This window comes from Thermobia domestica, chromosome 9 (genome assembly GCF_964235325.1).
Source record: "Thermobia domestica chromosome 9, izTheDome1.hap1.1, whole genome shotgun sequence".
In the NCBI taxonomy this organism is placed as follows: domain Eukaryota; kingdom Metazoa; phylum Arthropoda; class Insecta; order Zygentoma; family Lepismatidae; genus Thermobia; species Thermobia domestica.
The window spans coordinates 155,872,385-155,894,833 of NC_137462.1; the positions used below are offsets into that span (position 1 = coordinate 155,872,385).

A 22,449-nucleotide genomic window follows, 5' to 3' on the forward strand; every position below is an offset into this window, starting at 1 on the left:
AAGTGATAGTGAAAGTATTGTATTTCTAAGTGAGCTCTTCCACTTTCCTCGTTTAAGTGTATACCCTCCGTCGCTGACACGCCTGTTCCCTACAGACGCACATAATGGCAAGATGAAGCTCGTGGGCCCGCACAGGGAATGGTCCATCAGTCGTCAGTGGGTATGCGCGTAATTGAAGATAGTGAAAAGAAAAAAAAATTGTACTTCTGTTGTATAATTTTAAAATGTACGGGCGCATATAGCAGAAAATTGCTACGCATCATAACTTACCACTCCACCTTAACATACCATTCCACTTCATCATCACTTTCTTATGCGGAATTGTGTTTTTAGAAATCTATACGTTGCATTACGTAGACCTATTTCTACCTTGTTACGCATTTCACACGTAAGATACCAGGGTTTGCCCAAGTGGGCCCAGCCCGAAAAAACCCGGTGGGTTTTTTCGGGTTGGACCCACCTGAAAAAACCCACTTTAAAACCCACCTGGGTTTTTGACCTATTTGTTAGTGTATTATTGGTACAACTAAGGTAATCACATTGTAAGTGATTTTTACCAGATTTTAGACTTCCTTGGGCGAATTAGAGGCTTTCACGTTAAGGTATACAATAACATTCAACATAAGAACTTTATAAAGCTCTGAATGCACTAAATGAATTAAAAAAAAAAAAAAACTTACCTTAGCTTGAGATAGTTATAGAACAATTTAATGTATGGATTATGCTTATAGCCTTTTGAAGTAAAATAAGCAACTTTGTACTTTAGAAAATATTTTCCGTAAATAGTGTGGTCATCGACTCGGCGACACCGAGGGACATTATCACTCATACGTTTGACGGGTTTAAGGTCATAGGTGCCGGTACTAATAGTACATATATAAATACATTAGTAAAACTATTAGTATTATTTCTTACCTTTGCTCTAAAACACAAGTTCTCAACAAAAATCTGGTTGAACGAAGCTTAATGCTCGGGGTTCCGAAGATTGGGGCTGAGTGTAAGTTTCCATACTGGTGGAAGTTTTGATGTACACACTGTGAAAGAAGTGCTCGGGAAATTCCCGAATTAAACGCAGAAGGATCGGAAATGAATACTTCAACAATAAAACTATTTATTTTACGCTTAAGCCTGCCATACGTCCCGTAAAAAACGGAACAGTCCCGTTTTTGGGCCCCGAGTATCCCGCGTCCCCTTAAATTTAGTTGGGAAGGGAAATGTCCGTATTTTAACTCCGTTACATTTCTGCTATCAATATCAGCTTATTCGAAAAGTGAAAAACAAAAAATTCTGACATTGGCTGGGAATCCTGTAATTAGTGAATGAACTGCTGCATGTAGCAGTTTCGAGGAAGTTATTACACCACCCTGTTCGACTTGATAGCGAGTGAAATTTGCAATGCTACTTTTTCCATTGAACTTGATGGAAACTCGGATACTCTCCGAAACATTATATATATATATATATATATATATAAAGGCTTTGAGTGTTTCTACATTTACAAACACAGGGAAGATGGCTGACCTGTTCTCCAGCAACACATTAGATAAGTTAACAAGAATTTTAATCTTTTTCAGAAGCTAGGGGCACAGAATTCTGCTTTGGTCCAGGTCTTAGAAAAATGCAAATCTGGTCCTGTGACACACGACACAGGGAGAAAAATCAGCTTTTCATCAGATTAAACTGACGAACGTAATTTTGGCAAATACAGCCATGTAAATAAATATTGCTAAACGCGCGAAGAATATTGAAGGTAGATTGTACCACTGATTTAAATAATTTGCATATTGTTTTCCTGTAAAGCATTGTTATAGCACATCTTAAGTTTTTAGGCATCTTTAGTCTATACAATTAATTGCAGGGTACGAAGAGAGAAAAGCAGCTGCTGCTTAGTGAACTTTCGCCAATTATATTCTTTAAATAAAATGAAATATTTTACTTTTAGTCTCACGGTTATGCCAGCTATTCTCAAGGTGACGGTGATGATGAGAAATGAATGAAATGACGGAATGAAGAAAGTGGGAGGAAACGTGAGAATCCCGAGAAAATCCACGCACAAGGTGTTTGTCCACCACAAAGCTCACTTGGCGCGAGCTGGGATCGAACTAGGGATCCCATGCACCAGAAGAAAACGCTCTATCACTGAGCCACCGCGGCCTATTACACTTTTGTTCATAACCAGACTATAGTTCTATTCATTGTGTTGGAAAGTTGAGGGGAGGGGGGTCTGAGGTGTCCCGTATTCTCATGGAGAAAATATGGCAGGTTTATTTACGCTGGAAAATGTTAATTTCATGTAAGACATTATGAAACATTTATTTATTTCATTCAACATGAATTGTATCTTTGTTTTAAATTAATAGACCCCTTTTGGTATTCATATTTGGCGAACGTCAGTCAGGCTTCTGGATGACTTGATCTACATTTGTTCATTTGTGTGCCGAGGTTCTCCATGGCTAAGCGGTTAGTGTACGCGTCTTCGGCGTGAGTGACCTGGGTTTGCTTCCCGGAAGGAGCTCATGTGATTCGGATTTCACTTTAATCAGTAGGTCCCGTCTCATATAGCCTCGGTGCTGAAAGGGACGTTAAACTCAAAATCAACTCAATTCGTTTGTCTGCCTCTACACACACACTACAGGGTACAACTTTCGGCCTTTTAAGCTAAAATTTTCAGAGTACACGCACGAGACACACTAAATTTTCTGTATAGATTTTGGTGGCATACCAACGTAAAATGTCAAAATGGCGGCCATTTTTTCAAAACAGCGAATATCTACGCTACGAAGCGCAATTTTCAGTCTTTTAAGTTGAAATTTTGACGGTGTAAGCACAAGATATGCTAAATTTGCTGTATAGATTTTCTCGGCGATCGAATGTAAAATTTCAAAATGGCGGCCCTTTTTCAAAACGGCAGTGAGTAGAAAATTGTTGCAAGTTGTGACAATGACAATCTTTAAATATAGGGGCCTAAATCATATTTTAACACTTTTACCCCAAAGACATTGAAATATTTCGAAAAAACCCGATTAAACCCGAAAAAACCCAATTAAACCCGAAAATACCCGAAAAAACCCATATGGGCCCAGGTGGGTTGGGCTTTTTCAAAAAAGCCCGGGTTTTTTCAAACCCTGTAAGATACCCATGTTTTAATTATGTATATATTCCTCCTTTTAAATCACAATAGATATATCGTCTGTAAATTTTATAAATCTGTCGATTCAAATTCTGTATCTGCACACCTCCCTCTTCCCGACGTCGTGATTTGTTCCCCGTCCCATCTTATGAACGAACCTATCTCTGTAAATAGGCAAAGAAAATGTATTTTTTACGTTAAAATCATCATTACTTTACTTACTTTAAAATTATCATGGTTATTCTGTTAGTGCATTTACACTTCGTACGCTACCCTTGTGCACAGATTTACAATCTAGGTGCATAATGATACTGACTACAAAGTTTTTTTTTTCTTTCTTTGCAAAAGCATTTTCTTCTATTGTAATAAAGAGCCAATGTTCATGCCATTGGTACAATGTGCCCATGCTTGGATAAATTTCTAATTGTGCTTTTTAGTAATTTGATAATCCTGATTCCAATGAAATTGGTTTTTTTTTTTTTTTTTTTTTTTTAACATCTTGGCTGTTACCAACAGTTTACCAATTATACTTTGTTTTCACTTTTGTTTTAGGCACATAAATGTATGATTTTCTTTGTGTATGGTTTTGCATATACGCGGCGAGGTCATTAAAGTTTGACTTCTACGCCATATATATGTAATTTCGTACACACCTATAAAATAAACGCGACGAAAAAGAGCAACATATTGTTTGTGTATGGAAAATCATACACGCGGCGCTGCACGGGAGAGCCGTATATATCAAATTACATACACATGACAGTCTACATGTTTAACATACCTGTCTATAGAGGCGAAGGAAAAGAGATAACAAAGTTGGGATATAAGTAAATATGAATATCCCAACTTCGGATAATTTTTCTTGTGATGATATATAAATGCATATGTTTAAAAATAGATTCATTATATTCAGGATCCTCAAATATTGTAAAAAAATGGAATTAGAAATTTATCTAAGCGTAGACACTTTTTTACCAGTGGTAGTTCTTCATATTATTTGCAAATTGAAAGATTAAAAAAAAGAACAATAAAAAACGTTATTTGTAAAGTGTTCTCTTGTCTAAACGTGCAATCATAATTTGCGGTAACTGTGGTTTCCTCCTCTCTTCAAACTGTTTGCTATGAATGAGTTTGAGACGTAGGTCAAAAGACAGAAGTGAGCAGTTGATCCAGCAACCCAGCAGGACGTTCTGGTAGGTTCATCGTATCTCTAATCTCTATAGTTTTAAAGTTAACACATTAAACGACCTAATAATTACCTGAATTTGAAGCCTGTTTTTCTGGATGTTGGTGGGAAGAAGGTAGCAGCCCCACTTGCTGAGAATGTAAGCTCGCACATTTAAACAAGGGAACACTTGATAGGTATGATATTTTAATGTTCCGTCCGAAATAATATATATTGTTCTTTCCATTTCTTATTTAGGAACTTGGACCCATTGACTGAAACCGTATCCTTTCAGAATTTATTGTTATTTTGTGTTTAAAGAAAAAAAGGACCTTCAGAATTTTAGCCATACAAGATTGCTGTTATATTTTGGTATTGTGATGTAAATTGTTTGATAATGAGATGAGGAAACCTAACATTTTAGTTTAAGATTGTAGGAAGCACACACGGCCGCTCACAGCGTGGGAGACAGTATTCTTCCTTCCCTGGATTCTGGAATGATGTTCAGTTCTGGTGCGACTTAGGGGAGGGGAGGAGAGGAGATATACAGTTTGTTTCAAAGCAACACCAACAACATTTGGGAGGTGATTCCTGACACCAAAATAAGACAAAAACTATAGACCAACCTGGGTGCACAAATGCTTCCTTTCGGGGTTATAAGTTGTCGAAAACAGGAAAAAATGAACTTTAAAGATCCATAGCTCCAAGACTACGGGACTTACCGTAGTCTGTCAAGACTTCCCGTAGGAATTAATAAGTGCGCTATCCAAAGTTACATATTTTAGAATTCTAAGATACTTACGCAACAATTTTTACAAAGGGAGCTTGGCAACGGGCATATAATTTGAAGCACTCACCAAATGCCTCCGTAAAAATTGTTGCGGAAGTACCGGAGGAATGAAACTTGGATATTTGGATAGGGCACATACTAGTTCCTAAGTGAAGTCTTGACCCGACTACGGTAGGTTCTATAGTTTGGAGCTGTGGACCTTTTCATATTTTCGGCAGACTATAACCCCGAAAGGAAGCATTTGTGCACCCAAGTTGGTCTATACTTTTTGTCTTATTTTGATGTCATGAATCACCTCCCAAAGGTTGTCGGTGTTGTTTTGAAACACCGTGTGTATATATAAAAATAATCGAAAATGACCGATATCAGTGTCGAATCTATACTTTTCTTCACTGAGATAAACAGTGACAATTCCGATGCTGTTTAAATGCAAATAAGCAACAAATTTTTACTAGCCCAAGAAAAAAGCTACTAGCCCATATTACACAATAGAAATCATTTAATAGCCTTCGGTATGATATTAAATACTTGCCCGCACTGATGAACCACTCGGCCCGGGCGAGTGGTTATTTGCATCCCTATATATATATATATATATATAAATTATCAAAAATGACCGATATTAGTGTCTAATCCATAGTTTTCGGGGTCGCTGAGTCGAACAGTGACACTTCGATGCAGTTTAAATCCAAATTCAGGCCTTTTTATCCAAAATGAAACGTATTCTCCCCGTGTGAAGAACGGGTATTCTGCTAGTATTTAATAAGGATATGTGTGTAAATAATTATTGTTTTGTATGATGTATTACGCACACGTGCATCAAAGTTGTATTCGCAACTGTCCTCGTCTGCCGGTCTCCCCCATCCCTTTTAGAAAAACCCTTCGTGCATCGCTGGAAGTGCATTTTTCAAATTCAAGATAATTATTGGTCATTTTCGTCAAAAGTTCAGAAATACGGTCAGTCGCAAGAACCTCTTTCGCACATTCTCCGAAGAATGGTGTCCGTAGCACATCTGAAACTGTAGATGATGAACGAGCTACTATGATTTATTTTTTTGGAAGTTACTAATTAATATGAATTTTGTAGGAGAGTAATTTTAAAATTTGCATAAGAACAAATTTGTAGGGTATTTATTTAAGATTTTCTTAAATAAATTAAATCACTTAGAAGTAGAATTTCAGGCTAATTACTAAGCCAGCTTTTTTTAAAGTATGAAATATACAGAAATGTAAACAATGTAATATTGACAGAAAGTGACACTTTACATTTTGCTATCCTGTCTCGAAATCATAGCGTTGATTAGCTATCTAAAGCTAAGCACAGATCATAATTTTCATTTCGTCAACATTCCTTTTTTGTGTGTGACAGTGTACGATGTTCTTCTAATGAACCTGGTCCATACGTGGGGTATAATTAAATAATAAAGAAATAATAAGCTAGCGCAACGTCTGTGAATATAAGTACATAGATTATTATGGAGAAACAGAATTACAGCTAAAGAATAGACTGTTTAAATCACATTAGTTAGTTGCTGTTGCTTAAAAACCGGTGAAACTGGCAGTGATAAGTTCACGCGATTTAATTGTAAGTGCGAAAGTAGTACTCAGTGAAAAAAGTATTAAAACTTACCAATTGTTATCTTTTTATCTACTGTACTGCAGACGTTTGAATGAGATAAATTAAAAGAGGAGTGATTTGCCCTACCGTTTGTATTTCAATATAGTTTTCAGTAAGTTGACAGCTCTTACACGCTGTGAAGAAATACTGGGCGTAGTCCAGATCGATTCAGATAGGCAAAGAGAAAAATATACCTTGATAATCTCAGTTGTTCTTAAGTTTTACAGATGTTTGAATTCATAACAATGTAAAAAACACATGTATATATTTGTTTTGTCCAAAAAGAAAATCTGACGTGAGATACAGGGCATCATTTCTCACGTGCGAATTCGGCAAAATATTAAAATGCTCTATCTCTGGAACGGTTCAAGATATTTTGTTGCCTTTACTTTTATTAGAAAGATAATAATTTACTAATTTACTGATTTATCCTCCATTTGGAAATATGTGTCTAAGTTCTCATGCTCTAGCTTTTTTTAAAATTCAAAAAAATATAAAGTTCTGTTTTTGAAATTTGGGACTTTGATTAGTACCATACAGTACTACCTTTCCTGGAAAGGGGAACTTCCACTTTTGAATATAGCTGTTCTCGGGCAGTCAGTCAGGTGAACTCCACGTCGTCCAACGTTTCGAAAACTGACATTTTTCTCGTCTTCAGAGTAAAGTGAGAGAGACCAAAAACAGAAGCCTTATTATATAAGTGCTGGCAGGAAGAGGGCATTGTTTAATTAGTCAATGGCGACGTCCTTCTTCCAATGAGGGAAAGCCATGTTTGGCTGAGTTGAAGACCGGTATCCCTATTGAGGTTGCTGCCTTCTTAGTATTGCTGTTTCTTCCGTCATTTTTCTTTCTCAGTAGCCTGCTATCAAAGTAGTTTCAGAGAACCAATCCTCATTTTTCTGCTTGCTATCGTTTGATGTAATCAGAATGTTCTTTTCGTCGAATTTCAATTGTGCGTCCAGTCTGTCTAATATAGGCTTTCCCGTATTCACATGGAATATGGTACACTCCCGTGTCCTAAATTATTTTTTACTGGACGTAGCAAGGCTCTTATTTATTAGTTAAGGGGAAGGTTAGGATATAGACACGAGATAATTTGACGTATAGCGGTTGCAAAAGGTATTTCTTGTGATTTTTCGGCATATACAATTCGTACATTGGACATAATGTTGACGGACAAACTAATATACATGTTGCTTTACGAATAAAGTATGAATGCATGATGCAGTGGTACCAGGGTCTCTCAGGAAAAAAGAAAACTCCAGCAAATGTTAATTATCCAGCATACTCGGAAAATATCCATACACTCAGTGGAAATAAGACGAGTTCTTTAATAAGAAAACATTTATATTATAGAATAGGAAAAATTCAATTATATTTTGAGTAATTAAAGTATATTCAAAAAGGCAAAATTTTCACTCGTTCTATTGAAAGATCGAAATTTGTTAAACTGAAATGTTTTAATATATATTAAATAGGGAAAAGGGAAGGAGCCCAAAAATAATATCGCAATTGTGAACATTTCATTGTACTGCCGTTCGTTACGGCGACATTTTAAGTTGGTAATAAATTCGGTTTGCCTTACACTCTGTGCCTTCGTCAGTGTTTAGAAACGATGTGTTTGGAGCTGAAATTACAACAGTATATCCAACTTGCCGAAATTATTATCTTGGTAAGTAGAACAAAAGGTTGGCGAGGCTATACAAATAAATACATAATAATCTAGCTAGGACATAGAATGCACTTGGCTCATGTTAATTATAAACTTAAAGTTTTCACTTACCAATTATATTGAATGATTCAAATAGAACGAAATCGTTCAGCAGCTACTCTGCGGTCTCTTTCAATTGTCACGGAATCAGTTAGTGTCTTGAGAAAAATTTATTTGCATTGTGCTTGTAGCGTATTCTCTTGAACGAAATTCCTATTCATTCACTCACTGTATGGTAAGCGCTTATGTATTTTGTCTGATCGACTCTAAAATTTACACTTCTAGATGCAGTGAGTGCTTAAGATTAAATAAAACGAAATGCTGCCAGAACAGAGTAATAATGTAGCTGCTGTATCCACAAAAATACAGAAGGAAGCAATAGTTGACAGCACCAATGTTTTAGCTAGTAATATCGCCAATGTTTTTGAGCGCTGAAAGCATAGTGTGAATGAGAACATCATGAAATTCATTTTCTAAGAGATTCTACTTTTTCTCACGCAACAAATAAAAATAAAAATTTCAGAATGGGTGTAGGGAAGTTCTTAGTAATACTTACATAGTATCTTGTACTGAAGACTAATGAGAGATGAATAAGACTATTTTTTTTGTCAGGAAAGAACAGCTAAGTATTTACTTATATTGGTGTGCTTTACCGACTGTGAATCCTTAACATATTTCAGTATGGTTTATCGTTCTATATGCAATACTTAGCACACTGGCCAGAATATTTCCAGGTAGCAGAATCACCGAGTGGAGAAATTATGGGATACAGTAAGTAGGTTTTCATTATTTTTATGTATATAAAAGATAGAGAGAAGGTACAAAATATGTGTCATGAATAAATGCAGTGATTCATGCAAAACTTTGGTTGATTCATCTTTCAGTACTACACTGTCTAACTAAATAACCATGGTTCAGAGTTGGGTTGTACCGGCGCATATGATTTTAGAGAGAGGGGTGGAAGAGCGGAACCTATTCCAGTCTCATTAGTCAGGCATTTTTATTACTCAAGAGCTGTTGTATCTAGCATCTCGTACATACACTCAGTTCATACATATAACTTAAGGCAGTATGTGATCGAACCATTTTTCATTGCGGACGAAAAGTCGTTCTCAGGATGTATATCGATGGTTATTACTTAAGATATCATAAACTATACATACCATAGTAGTACACTCACTATGCAAAACTCATGGCATAGCAGGTCCCTGATTCGCAGGCGTACACGTGTTCCACGTCCCATGCAGAGCTCCACGACGATTGCAGTTGTGTGAGACTATGTGAGTGGTTCATGCAACGTCGTCATGAGTTGACGACATTCGAACGGTGCATGGTAGTGGGTACTTGACCCATGGGATGTTCGATTTCGAAAGTGGTGCAATAATTCAGTTTCTCACGTGCAAATGTGTCTAGGGTGTACTGAGAATGATGGATTAAGGCGCGTGGGACGAATGGTCAACAGAGACAGGAGAGCAACAGTGCAACAAGTCACGGTCCAATTCAACATTATCCGCGCTGGAAACGTCTCCCAGTGGACGTCGGAACATGCGTGGCTTCGAGTATGGGAACCTTCGCCCGGCACGGCTGCAACTGTTAACCCTGCATCACCTGACACACTGGCGTGTATTTGCCATCAACCACCGTTGATGGACACTGCAACATTGGCATAACGTCATATGGTTTGACGAGTCACGGTATCAATTGTATCTTGCGGGTGGAGATATCGTGTAGACCACATGAAGCGATGGGTCCCACGTGCCAAGAGGGCGTGGTCCATTTCGTTGGTGTGTCAGTCATGTTATGGTGCGAGTTTTCCTGGCATGAAATGGCCTCCCGGTTCTGAAAGACACATTGACTGGTTCGGGGTATCGGCAGTTTCACGGAGACCATCTCCACCCGTTTGTGGTCTTTCAACATCCTGACGTCACTGCAGTGTTTCAAAGGACAGTGTACCACAACATCGCTCTAACGTCGGCCGTAAATGGTTCTAAGAGCATGCAGGGGAAGTCTAACAATTGCCACTGCCAAAAATTAAGTGCCACTAATTTAAGACGTGGTATAACGCTTTTAACTTAAATCTGCGACCTGCTCTAGTTAAAAGACATTTTTGGGTTAGGCTGGATACAATTTGTTATTTCTGAGTATATGAATTTACTGAAATAAACCTTAGTATTTAAAATTCTATAATGAATGAAGACATTTCTAAAGAATTCTGTTCATACGTTGTTCGTTGTTAATTTTAGTCATGGGTAAAGCAGAAGGACACGGTGAAAATTGGCATGGACATGTGACTGCACTCACAGTCTCTCCTGAGTTTCGACGATTGGGTCTAGCAGTTACTTTGATGGCATGGTTGGAAGAGGTATCCGAGAAGTAAGTATAAAAATCAGTGTTCCGATTGCTTTGTATAGATTGCTCAGTTTCATCTGTATACTATTTGCATACTTAGTATCTTTGGGTGCTCATTGGTACGGATTCAGCGTTAATCTGTAGGTGTAGGTTTCGTATCACGTAGTTCATACCTATGCTTAAAGTTAAATAGGAACATTAAACTCAACGAAAAATTACTTAAAGGCGCTAAAGGTATATCTTAATATATATATAAATAGACTTATATTTGCACTCATAGTATTTCTTCAGTTTTTGTAAAGTGTTTTCAACACTTTTTCCCTCGCCAGAGTCATCATCGCGAACCTCTGTTATCCTCCATAATTGAAGCTTGCTAACACAGGATGAGAATATAGTGAGCAGGTAAGAAACAAATTGTGATCATGACTCTCGCGGGAGTTGAAATTAGTAAAAAAGAAAAAACCGAACAAGTGCTACGGGCAAAGGTAAGTCCATTGTTAAATCCAAACAAACATACTATATGAAGAAACTTCATTCAAACAAAATAAGAAAGGAACGATGATTTTTAAAAAATGGTTCAGATTTATAATAACGAATTTGGCACATTACCACCTTGAGAAATGCCGCGACGCCACCAACAATTTTGCTCGATGTACAAGCCGTGTTTATTAGCTATCTCTGTATCTCAGTTTTCACTGAAGGAAACTCCGTTGAAGTACAGTTTGATCAAGTCTGTTCCATTCTTCTTGACAAACTTTCCAAAGACCGTCGAGTGTCCGCGGCTGTCGACGGCCCAACGCTCGTTTCAGTAACGAGAACTCAGAAAATTCCATGGGGGATGCATTATAGGATTTCACATGAATATCTTAGACTTTCATGATTCACATTTCACGTGCCACCTGCTCCATATACATCACTGTTGACTTCACTGTATGACTCGACGTCTTGTCCTGGTGAATGTCAACGCGAGATGTGTCACTGCTTTGTAGTGGCTCCAAAGTGTTGCGACTGTTTTTATCTACTCTGCATAGCGTAAGTTTGTCGTATAGCAGTAACCATAAAGCCGCGTGGAAAACGTTCCGCATATTCAGAACCAGAAAGACCTCTGGAGTCACAAGGATGAAAATGGTGAAATATGGTGATAGAAATCTGCTTTACATATAGTATCATCATAGGTATTCTGCCTTTATTGGCAGGTCACTTGCCGCAGCTGAGAAGCTTCCATGCTCCACGGTCCTCCGCTAACCTTTTCGTCTTCGCGTATGATCTTTCTGTTTTAATATCATCCATTAATTGTTGTCTCCTTCGCCCCCTCCTTCTCTTTCCCGCCACCATACCCTCTAGGACGTCCCTCATGATACAATCTCTTCTTAGGCAATGTCCCAACCAGTTTCTCTTCCTCTTCCTAATAATATCTAAAAGTGTTCTTTTCTCACCCACCATATCTAATACTCCCTCATTCGTTTTCCGCTCGACCCAACTAATTCTTTCCATTCTTCTCCACACCCACATTTCGAAGGCTTCCAGTCGATTTTCGTCACCTTTACGTAATGTCTACGTTTCCGCCCCATACAGTACAACACTCCACACGAAGCATTTTATGAGTCTTTTTCTCAACTCTTTGTTCAAGGTCCCACAAAACAGACTTTTCTTTCTTTTAAAGGCTTCTTTCGTCATTCCTATCCTTGCTTTTTTTTCACGTTCGCATTTCATGTCATTACTAAGAATACTACCCAGGTATCGAAAACTATTCACTTGTTCTATTTTCTCCCCTCCTACTTTTATATTTGACACAGACCCCTTCGTTCCAATCGCCATGGCTTTTGTCTTTCTAACATTTATTTTCATCCCATATTCTTCAAAGCCCTTCCTCATTTTTTCTAACATTTTATTGATTTTCTTTTCAGATTGTGCAAGAAGCGCCATATCGTCTGCAAATCTTATACATCTAATCATTCTACCTCCTACCGAGATGCCATCATCATCATGTAGGGTCTTTTTCACTATCTCTTCTAGATAGACATTAAATAGTGTTGGCGAGACGCAGCATCCTTGTCGAACTCCCCTTCCAATTGCACTCTCTTCCGTCAGTTCTTCCCCTATCCTAACACTTACTTATTGGTTCATGTGTAAGTTTCTTATGAGTCTTCTTTCTTTCCATTCCAACCCTATCTTTGTTAGAACTCCCAACAACAATTCCCAATTCACGCGGTCAAAAGCCTTTTCTAGATCAATAAATACAACATACACCTCTTTCCCTTTTTCTATAAATCTTTCACCGATCACCCTTAATAATCCAATAGCATCTCTTGTGCCCTTGCCTCTTCTGAACCCGAACTGCTCTTCCTCAACATCTTTATTTGTTCTTCCATATAACCTTTTGTTCAGTATTCGGAGCAGAATTTTAGCTGCATGAGATATGAGACTAATAGTTCTATAATCCTCACATCTCTTTGGGTTCGATTTCTTAGCCATCGGTATCATGATCGTTTTCAGAAAGTCTATTGGCCATTCTCCTGTTTCATATATTTCATTGCATAGTCGCCACAATTCTTTCTTTCCCTTGTTATATATAATATTTCATAAATACATCAATAGTTTGTTTAGCGTTATTAGGAACTTCCGTCTGTCCTCTATTTCGTTAGAAGATGGCGTTCGTACAGGTTTCCATGTTCGTTTTCCTCTCCATGTTATGTTAGGGATGGAGCATATTAAGTCAAGCCATATGCTGCTTTTTTTATCAGATGTAAATCTTGCACAATTATAGTCGCGGCGAAACGCTGTACTGTCCTTGCTTATTGTTCCTTGAGACAGTTTGTTTTCACGTCGGGTCTATGGTTCTCAATATTGGAATGCCTAACAGCAAGGGTGCCCATTTTGTTGCGATTCAACATAACGTGGTCCATTTGTTTGATACTTGAAAACTTTTTGTCGTAGACTGTTTACTTATTAGGCTAACAAATATCGGAAAAGACACAAATGTAGCCAGCCTTCCCAGAAGGCCATAAGTTTCCGAGCCATATGATCACTCACACATGCATGTCATCCCCCCTGCAAGTCAATACATAACACTTTCAAACAACCCACAAGAACCCCCCGGACGTGTTCGTGCGTGCTCCTACCTGGTGATCGAATTCGTCACCACAGATCTGAAACGACATGTAAAATTATTTTTGATTATACTTTAGAACTTGCCCCGTGTTCACCCAGGTGTGCAACGAACCCGTGTTCTGAATAAAAAAAACGCTCTGTCGTTGCTCTCACTTTTGTCTCTTTAGTGTCACTTTAAGGTGAGAGAGTAAGTAATAAGAGCGGAGATTCAGTACAGAGATCATATATCCTGCTGACTAGACTTGTGACTGTGAACAGGATGGATTATCTATATGCTGAAACTGAAATTATTTAAATCATTCTCGCGCCAGGTGAACTTTGTGGTGGACAAACACCGTTTTCTCGGAGTTCTCCCGTTTCTTCCCACTTTATTCATTCCATCAGTTCCCATTATCACAATCTCCTTTAGCCTAACCGGCATAACCGTGGGGCGTAAACCTTAAGGATTTCATTTCATTTTTTCCTTTAAATCAGGCAGTGTTTATCATTTTTTAGTTTGCAAATACAGAACTTTTTTCTGCAGCTTTCCTTGCTGCTTTTTTTTCAACATCTCGTTGAATTTGTTCAACAAGTATCAATTATATATTCAGCAGCAATTAATACGTTGAAGTTTCCATGCTTGTGTAATACGGACTTACAGAGGATGGCCACGAAAAAGTAGCATAGCAAAAGTGTACAGTAACCTATGTAAGATCGATGTTAAGAACTAATATACCCGTACTAATCTTCAGAATAAATGTTGAAAATGATCTCCAACAGCTAAACACTAGTGTGCACGATTTAACAAATGTAGATATATATATATCTGCGTCAATTCTGCTATGCACGGTTGATTGTGTGTGGATTGTTTTGATAAATTCGTACTTGGAACATTTCCTACTGGCTGTTCGCTCAACATTACAGTTCATGAACATGAGCAAGCGACCTCTCAGACGTGTAACAGGTCGTCCCGTCCTGCTAGAGAAAGCAGTACTCTCATTTTTCTTCCATCAGCTGTTGAGCAAAGTATCCGAAATGGTCAGGTAGACATCTATATTGATTGTAGTGTCGAAAAATATTGGGTAGTAACACGCGTGGCAAACATAGCACACCACACACCTATCTTCTGGTCTATCTTCTTATTTCCTGATGCCTAATACCTGCAGTTCTATGCATTTACGTATCCTGAGAAAAAAAAAACTATGCCTCGTCTGACATGAGAATCATAAGCGGGCCTAATCAACCATTGTAACCAGTGACAAATGTCACAGATTTCCTCTTGTCCAGTTTTTTTTCAGTTGTTGCATAACTGTGATGCGGTACAGTTTTAACTTCACCCTCTCAAAACATGTCTGTAAGTCGTTCTACGTACTCTCCCTGTTGCGAAAAGTTTTCTAGCAGACTTCCGTTGATTTGAGTTGATTTTAAGTTTAACGTCCCGTTCACCAGCGAGACTATATGAAACGTGGACCTACTGATTAACGTGGAATCCGAACCACATGAGCTCCCGCCGGGTAGCAGACTTCCGAGAACTACGAAGCATCACTTCGGAAACAGTGTGTCAAGTTCAGAAGTGCAGACAGATCTGTTCTTTACTGCATTTACAATAGTTCCCGTTTGGCGCCATTTTTTTTCATCAATTGCTGAATTGCTACATTTAGCTGGAACAGGACGATTAAGAAACACTGTACGAAATAATTCCTGTATTTCCTTCAAAGACCCGTTCTTATGTACGACTCTACAATATTCACTCACTCTGGCATCGAATACATCGCTGACGCATGCATAACAAAACACCATATCTTCTCGATCTCAGCAGACAACTGACGATCCGAACAGAGGAGCGAGGAACGATCACGTAGCTCACTGGACGGAGGTTCTTTCGTAAGAATGAATGTATGTCTCCCTCCTTTATCCCGATTTTCTATAGCAATGCCCTGTGCGCGAACTTATTAGTTAGTGTTCTATTCAATATTCCATATTCTGACGAAGCTACTTTTTCGTGCTCTACCCTAGATAAATAATAGTACGAAAATTACAATATTTTTATTTTAGCATGTCTAGTTTTATTATATGCTCATCCTTTCGATGCCTTAATTTTCTGCTGACATCTTTCGGGGCTACAGTACCTTAAAGATATTAAATGAACTGTTTAAGTTTACGTATTTGATCTAGTTTTTTCATCAAATTAACAACTCAAATTGAAATAGTTACCTTTAATTTGCTTTTTTTAATGTTCAACCACTATTTTTTAACTGTGGTCTTTTTCAGGATGTGAACTTCCAAGGGTTCTTCATATATTCATAGTTCCCTTTGTGAGACTAATAGTTTTCTTGTGAGATTAATAAGTATTAATTTGTATACATAACACCAAAAAGACTAATTACATTTTCTTTAAACGTGCTGGTCCATATGAGTTAAGTTAATTTCAAAAGAGGCCTGTAAAAACCACATGTCAATTTTCTGTCCACAAACTACAGAAATTCTATAGGACAGAATTAAGGAGTTATTGGAGAAATGGCAGGTCATCAAACAAAATGGAGTATATGTGGTTTCATAATGTTATTGTCAAATAGTAAATGCACTATGCTCAATTTTGAATTCTAAAGGCTCAATACAATTTAGACAGCATGATATATCCCAATTCTTATCAGGTCCTGATCAAATTCAGGCTCTTTAGTTGTAGCATACCTTGTATGTTACAGATTTGTTTGTAGAGTGTTTACCGTGAATTGCTTATACTCGTGTGCATTATATTCGCTTGATTAATTCAATTTCCATCTAAAATATATATTTTGACCTATAACGATCTTTATTTGCATTATTATGGCCGTTGTTTTCGCTATGCTGAGTTGCGTTGTATTCTTCCGCATATTTTGCGTTCCAGTGCTTATTGATTACTTTATTATGTGTTAACGACAATATATCGCTTTTATCCATTGTGATAAGGTATTTAGCAACTTAAAATGGAAACACTATAATCTTCATAAGAAATTGTCTTTTGTTCAAACTGTAACTAGCATAGTTCGAAGTCGTAAGGGAAAGTACGGAATGAGGCTACCTCACATGTAATTAGGTCAGACCTTAAACAATTGTTACCTTCCTTTTTCTGTCGTTTCTTTCTTTTACATTTTGTCTTCTTTATAATTTGTATTCGATTTACGCATATCTCCTTATATTAGTCTTCATTCATATGTCCAATTGCGTTTTCACCGAATTATCCGTCGACGAGAGAGAAAGAGTTGTAATTGACTGCGTTCGATTTCGATACAGTGGTCGTACTGTATGTATACTACGCATAACGCAAGACGAAGATGGATGGTGAGTGCTGTAGTTTGTGCAATTCCCTAAAAATAAGGAAAATCAATATACATCGATCCAAAATGGATTTGTTTTGAGAACATTCCAAGTGTTAGAGTGGGGTCCTATATAGTTACACAAAATGAAGTAGCTGTATACATTGGTTGAAGTGAGAATGTTAAAATTACTGCAGAAGTTTTCGAGTGACATGTAGCAAGTTCTTTGTGACGTTTTCTGCATAGTAACTTGCATATCCGTTCTGTAACTGCAAATCAGGTAACCTTTACAAACTATCTGCATGCTTCAGACAATATTATCACTCAGGATATTGGCAGAATTTGGATGGAAATTTGAACAACCACGTTAACAAAGGAAACTGTCGGACAGGAATCACGTGAATCTTCGCAATGTCGTATTGAATTGAGTTTGAACAGTAATTAACAAGAGTTAAATTTTCAAGAGACGTTAAATATCAGATCATTAAATTCGTAAACTATCTGCCTATCTCAGAATATTCTATATATCTATAATATATCGTAATTACATAAGTATTCGGTGCGTTTGTAATATCTGAAATAATAACTTTAAATATGTTTATTTTTAAGTCGCTTGCTTCTAGTAGCAGCATGCTTGAGTAAGTCGTTTCATATGGGAGGAAACCTCTCCCGGGGTTGCCTGCCTTGTGTCAGGCACCGCAATTGTCCAATCTATTACTCTCATTCCTAAAGTTACGTGTCTCTCTCTCTCTCTCTGTCTCTGTCTCTATCTATCTATCTATCTCATCGTACAGAATATATTTGGTGTTAACCGGAAATAATATGTAATTCAGTATTTCATTTGCTCATGCTCATAATACTATAAGGTTCTATCTACAATAACGAGTTCATGGTATCACACAAAATCAATTATGTCCAGTGTTTACATTGTTTTTAAGTCTACGCAATTAACAATGCTTGCTTGGTCTCACTAGTCTGAGTAGTTTGTCGATATATAGAGATACGTCTACGTTATTCCAATTGTCCTCCAATGTTAATGTCTACAAGCTCTTATATGAATCAACGTAATTGTCTTCCAATATTATAATAATGTCTAGCATGTTTAAATCAACTCAATTGTTCACCTTGTCCATTCAATGTCCACCCTGTACATCGAGTATCCACAATGTTATGGTAACGTCGTCTTAGCATTTTTGCTAAGGCATAGATGCTACTGTCGCCGTCGTTTCGTCGAGTGTTGTTTCGGCTGTCCGTGGTCTCACTTAAGTTAATTTAATGCTAAAGTGCGCTAGTGTCGCCTTGTGTGAGACGGAGTTGACTGACATAATGATGAATATCCTCTGTTTCCTTTCTTTTTCTTTTATTTGGGGACGCCTGACGTAAGTAAGGAACTATTCTCACTTCCTCCTCCCGAAGCGCGTTCGGGCAGAATGTAGTAAGTGATCCTGTTGGATATTTAATATGTATGTAACGTGATGTGTAAAGTGGAAGGTTTTATGGTGTTCAGTTTAAATATGTAAACAGTGGAAAGGTAGATAGGCAGCCGATTGCAACTACGAACTTTGAAATTAAAAATTTAGTGGTTATGTGGAACTAAAGTGAGTGTGAAGTTATACTAAATCATCTTTCTTCAATTGACTGTTTGAATTACTTGATAATTATTCTGGTGGAACTAATATTTCGTTTTGGAGGAAGAAACAGTTTGGAAAATTTATAAACATTAATTAAAAGTCAACCAAGCGATACTAATGTAAGCATATTCTACTCTTGATAATTCACATTGATTTTTTTCTTTTCTTTTTCAATCATATATGAAACTTATTGTGATACCTAATCTGTGATAAGCTTTGAATGTGATATCCTTTGAATGTGATATCTGATATTAAGTTGTTTATTAATAAATGTATATCTTAAGAGATCATGTAAAAGTTCGAAAACCAACGTATGATACAAAGTCACTGAAGTCAGTATTAAGCAAAGTAGTTGTGTTAATGATTTGTCTTCCTTTTCTTCTGCTGCTCTTCTATCCGCGCTGCATCCTCCGTAGGTAAGATCATGGTTTCTTCAATGTAATTAACTTTAGTCTTAAAGAAACTTCCGTTACGCATATCACCATCTTCTCGGCTTCTGCCGGAATTGCTAGGAGTTGAGAAGACTGGGCTAAAGTTAGATTGGTCGTTACGTAAAGGAAAAGTAGCGTACATAGTTCTAATAAAGTAAAATTCGTAAGTAAATCTTTCGATTTTGCGAAGTAGCCTTATGGAGCAGTTGTAGTATCTTTTTAATTGTGTGTTTTGATGTAGATAAATGTTTAGATACCTTCGATCGTAGTTTTTACGAATCTTTTAAATGTTCCCTAATTGTAGGTGCTATATTCCTTTTTGTCATTCCAATGTAAGTTTGTAGACATTGACATATAACCAAATAAGTTCATACAACACTTCGATTGTCTACATAATAATTTGGTATTCGTTTAAATTCTCTTATAAATTGGTTAGACATTTAAGATCTACTTAAAACCCTTATATTTGGGAATTTTCTAAAGCCTATATGACAACTTTATCCATAATGGAAACGAAATCCACTTCCTAAATTATAAACTTGCCTTAATTGTTCCTTTGTTTTATCTTCTAAAGAGACTAGCCTATATACTCTGAGCAAGAAGCTGATCCAAACGTTTCCTCTATCTTGAACGGTGAACTGACTTTTTAGGAATGTAAAAATTACGAAATTTATTCTTCGTTCTTTGTTTTCAATTCGGTGGTTCGGTCACGATGTACGGAGAAAATCTAACGTCAAAACAAAATTCACATTCCTCTACTCAAAATTAAATGCTCAGATATTATAACTTCGTCATATGGATACAAGAGTATAATCACAGTTTAGAAAACTCTCTCAGCTAATTTAGCAACAGCTGGAGACGTAAAATAAACTCGGGTCACCGGGCAGAATGGACTCTCCCGACCTGGCTCGTGGTGTCCTGCAGTGTTGTGCAGTGTTTTTCCGCGCGGACGACAATAACGCACAAAACAGGACCATTATTGTGAGTGTTGTGTTAAATTTGTTTCCAAGTATGTGGGTTTCCGCCCTGTGACCAAAATGCCGTCCAAACTAAGCCGATTTTGGGAAGGTTATGTTGCGGCTCTTTATGACGCCCACTTTAGTGTTTCTGTCATTAGAAAACAGTGCAAAAAGAATGCTTGCAATATCAGTTTAAATGGAATAAAAAAATGTTATTAAAAAGTACAAGGGTAACGAAGCTCCACCATTTGGATCACCAACGAAGTTGCCTAGGAAGCGGGAATGCACCAAAGCCACCTCCACCATGCAGAGGAAACTTCGCAAAATGGTAATGCAAGAAAATCTGTCAACAGAAAGGTGTATGGCTAATCGTCTTGACGTGTCTTTGGGGACTGTGAGCCGGACGTTACACATCAACTCAAGCTGGAAAAAGTCATGAAAGCTCGCGGCAATCTTCTCACAGATGCCCACCCAAAGGAACAAAAGTGTAACACCCGGAAGCTGTACGAACGGCATTTGACAAAACGAAGGTGGATGTACGTCGTAATGCTCGATGAAGCATGGATTTACCTTTCCGACTGCGGCAAACCGAGAGCCATCATGTACTGGGAAAAAGGCGCCAAGAACTTCAGAAGGTAGGTCCGTGTCTGTAAAGAACCTTTCCCAAAAGGGTTCATGGTCGTTACTGGCTACTGTTACCGAGGTAAGCTGAAGATTCGTAAGGTGGCGAGAACTGCAAAATAAACTCGCAGTATTTTCAGGAGCAGATCATGCGGCCGATTTACGAGAATGAGATTCCAACAATGTACGGAAATGACGCCAATCTGGTGCGCATTCACATGGACAAGGCCTCATCACATACCTCACGATCGTCCTTCGCATTCTACAGGAAGATGGAGGAGGCAAGTAGTACACAGGTGATACCTTTCAATGAGGTACCTGTTAAATCTCCAGATGCAAGTCCTATGGGCTATTGTGGATTTGGATTGCTGAAGCGGGCTTTGGGAAAACGGCGTGTGACAACTGTGGAAGGACTTTGGAAAGCTGTGCAAAGGGGATGGTACACGATTCCCCTCCCAGTTCTTCAGAGAAGCCTATTACAGTGGAAATTACGCTGTCGGGCTATTGTTAGGAACGAAGGGAAACGCATCTAGTATTTACGGACCTGGCGCCATGGATTCTTCTAAATTTTTAGGTAAGTCGAAATTGGCCAAATGTAGACTGAACAACCTCTGTATTCTAAAGGAAAGAGGAATGGCTTCCACAAACCATACATAAGCACGAAAACTGCTGCCACAGAGCAGTTTGGTATTACTACTTGAACGCCTCAAATGTAATTTCCAAGCGTTCAGAGTACGTGTAACTATTTTGTTGAGTTTAGCCGTACTACTTGAAATACCTCATTAGATTTCAAACTGTATCACTGGTTCCAAGTCAGACTCAGGTTTATGAAATTCCTTTCAATTACAGCCTCTATTAATACTGTCTTTCTGTATTCGTAATAGGTGTAACGACGAGATAAAAAACTGAATATTTTATACAATTATCTCACTTGTAGCAGCAAACTGCTAAATTATACAATACAATACAAACTTGGGTCCTTAGGTAAAGAAATTGCATAAATAATTCTAAGCAAAAAAAAAAAAAAAAAATCCTTGAAACTTCCATTTTCACTTCTGCAGGGAACACGTAGGCTACCGGAATTGAATTGTTGTTCTCTATAGACATTCATCACCTCTAGGGCCTTATTTCTAAACGGAAATAAATCTAAACAAAGTATCAGTGCTAGTCTATCTATACCAATACTTAACACTAATTCTCGTGGTTACGAGCTTACACTGGATACTAAATATGGTACTAGCGAAATAAATCAGTATGTGAGTAAAATCAGTATGGTACTATCAGTAACAATTATAAAATGATTTAATTTAGATATGTATGTAAGTAATAGAATTAGTCGACAGTAGGCATGTTTGTATTTGCAATTTGAAAATACGTGCTAATAGCGCTTTTATCTTTGCAGGAAGCGAGCCTATTTTGTGGATCTCTTCGTGAGAGTATCGAATAAAGTAGCCATTAAGATGTACAAACGCTTAGGATACATTGTATATCGAACTGTTCTGGAATATTACTCGGGAGATCCAGATGAAGATGCCTTTGGTAACTACTTCAGTTTTTATTTAGCTGTTAACAGCTTGATTAGTTTTAGAATTGCATTTTGTAAAAAATTATTAAACATTATGTAATGATATTTTTAAATCATATAGAAGCTGCTTGTC

General features: G+C 37.5%; 1 protein-coding gene across 1 annotated transcript in view; it reads left to right on the forward strand.

Annotated features, from left to right (window-relative positions):
- Window positions 1-22,449, forward strand: part of Naa20A (N-alpha-acetyltransferase 20 A) — a 55,149-nt gene that overhangs the window by 6,203 nt on the left and 26,497 nt on the right. The window contains exons 2-5 of the mRNA XM_081772034.1: window positions 4,554-4,578; window positions 9,095-9,185; window positions 10,658-10,787; window positions 22,194-22,330. Coding sequence (XP_081628160.1) covers window positions 4,554-4,578; window positions 9,095-9,185; window positions 10,658-10,787; window positions 22,194-22,330 — 383 coding nt within the window. The remainder of the gene's footprint in view (window positions 1-4,553; window positions 4,579-9,094; window positions 9,186-10,657; window positions 10,788-22,193; window positions 22,331-22,449) is intronic.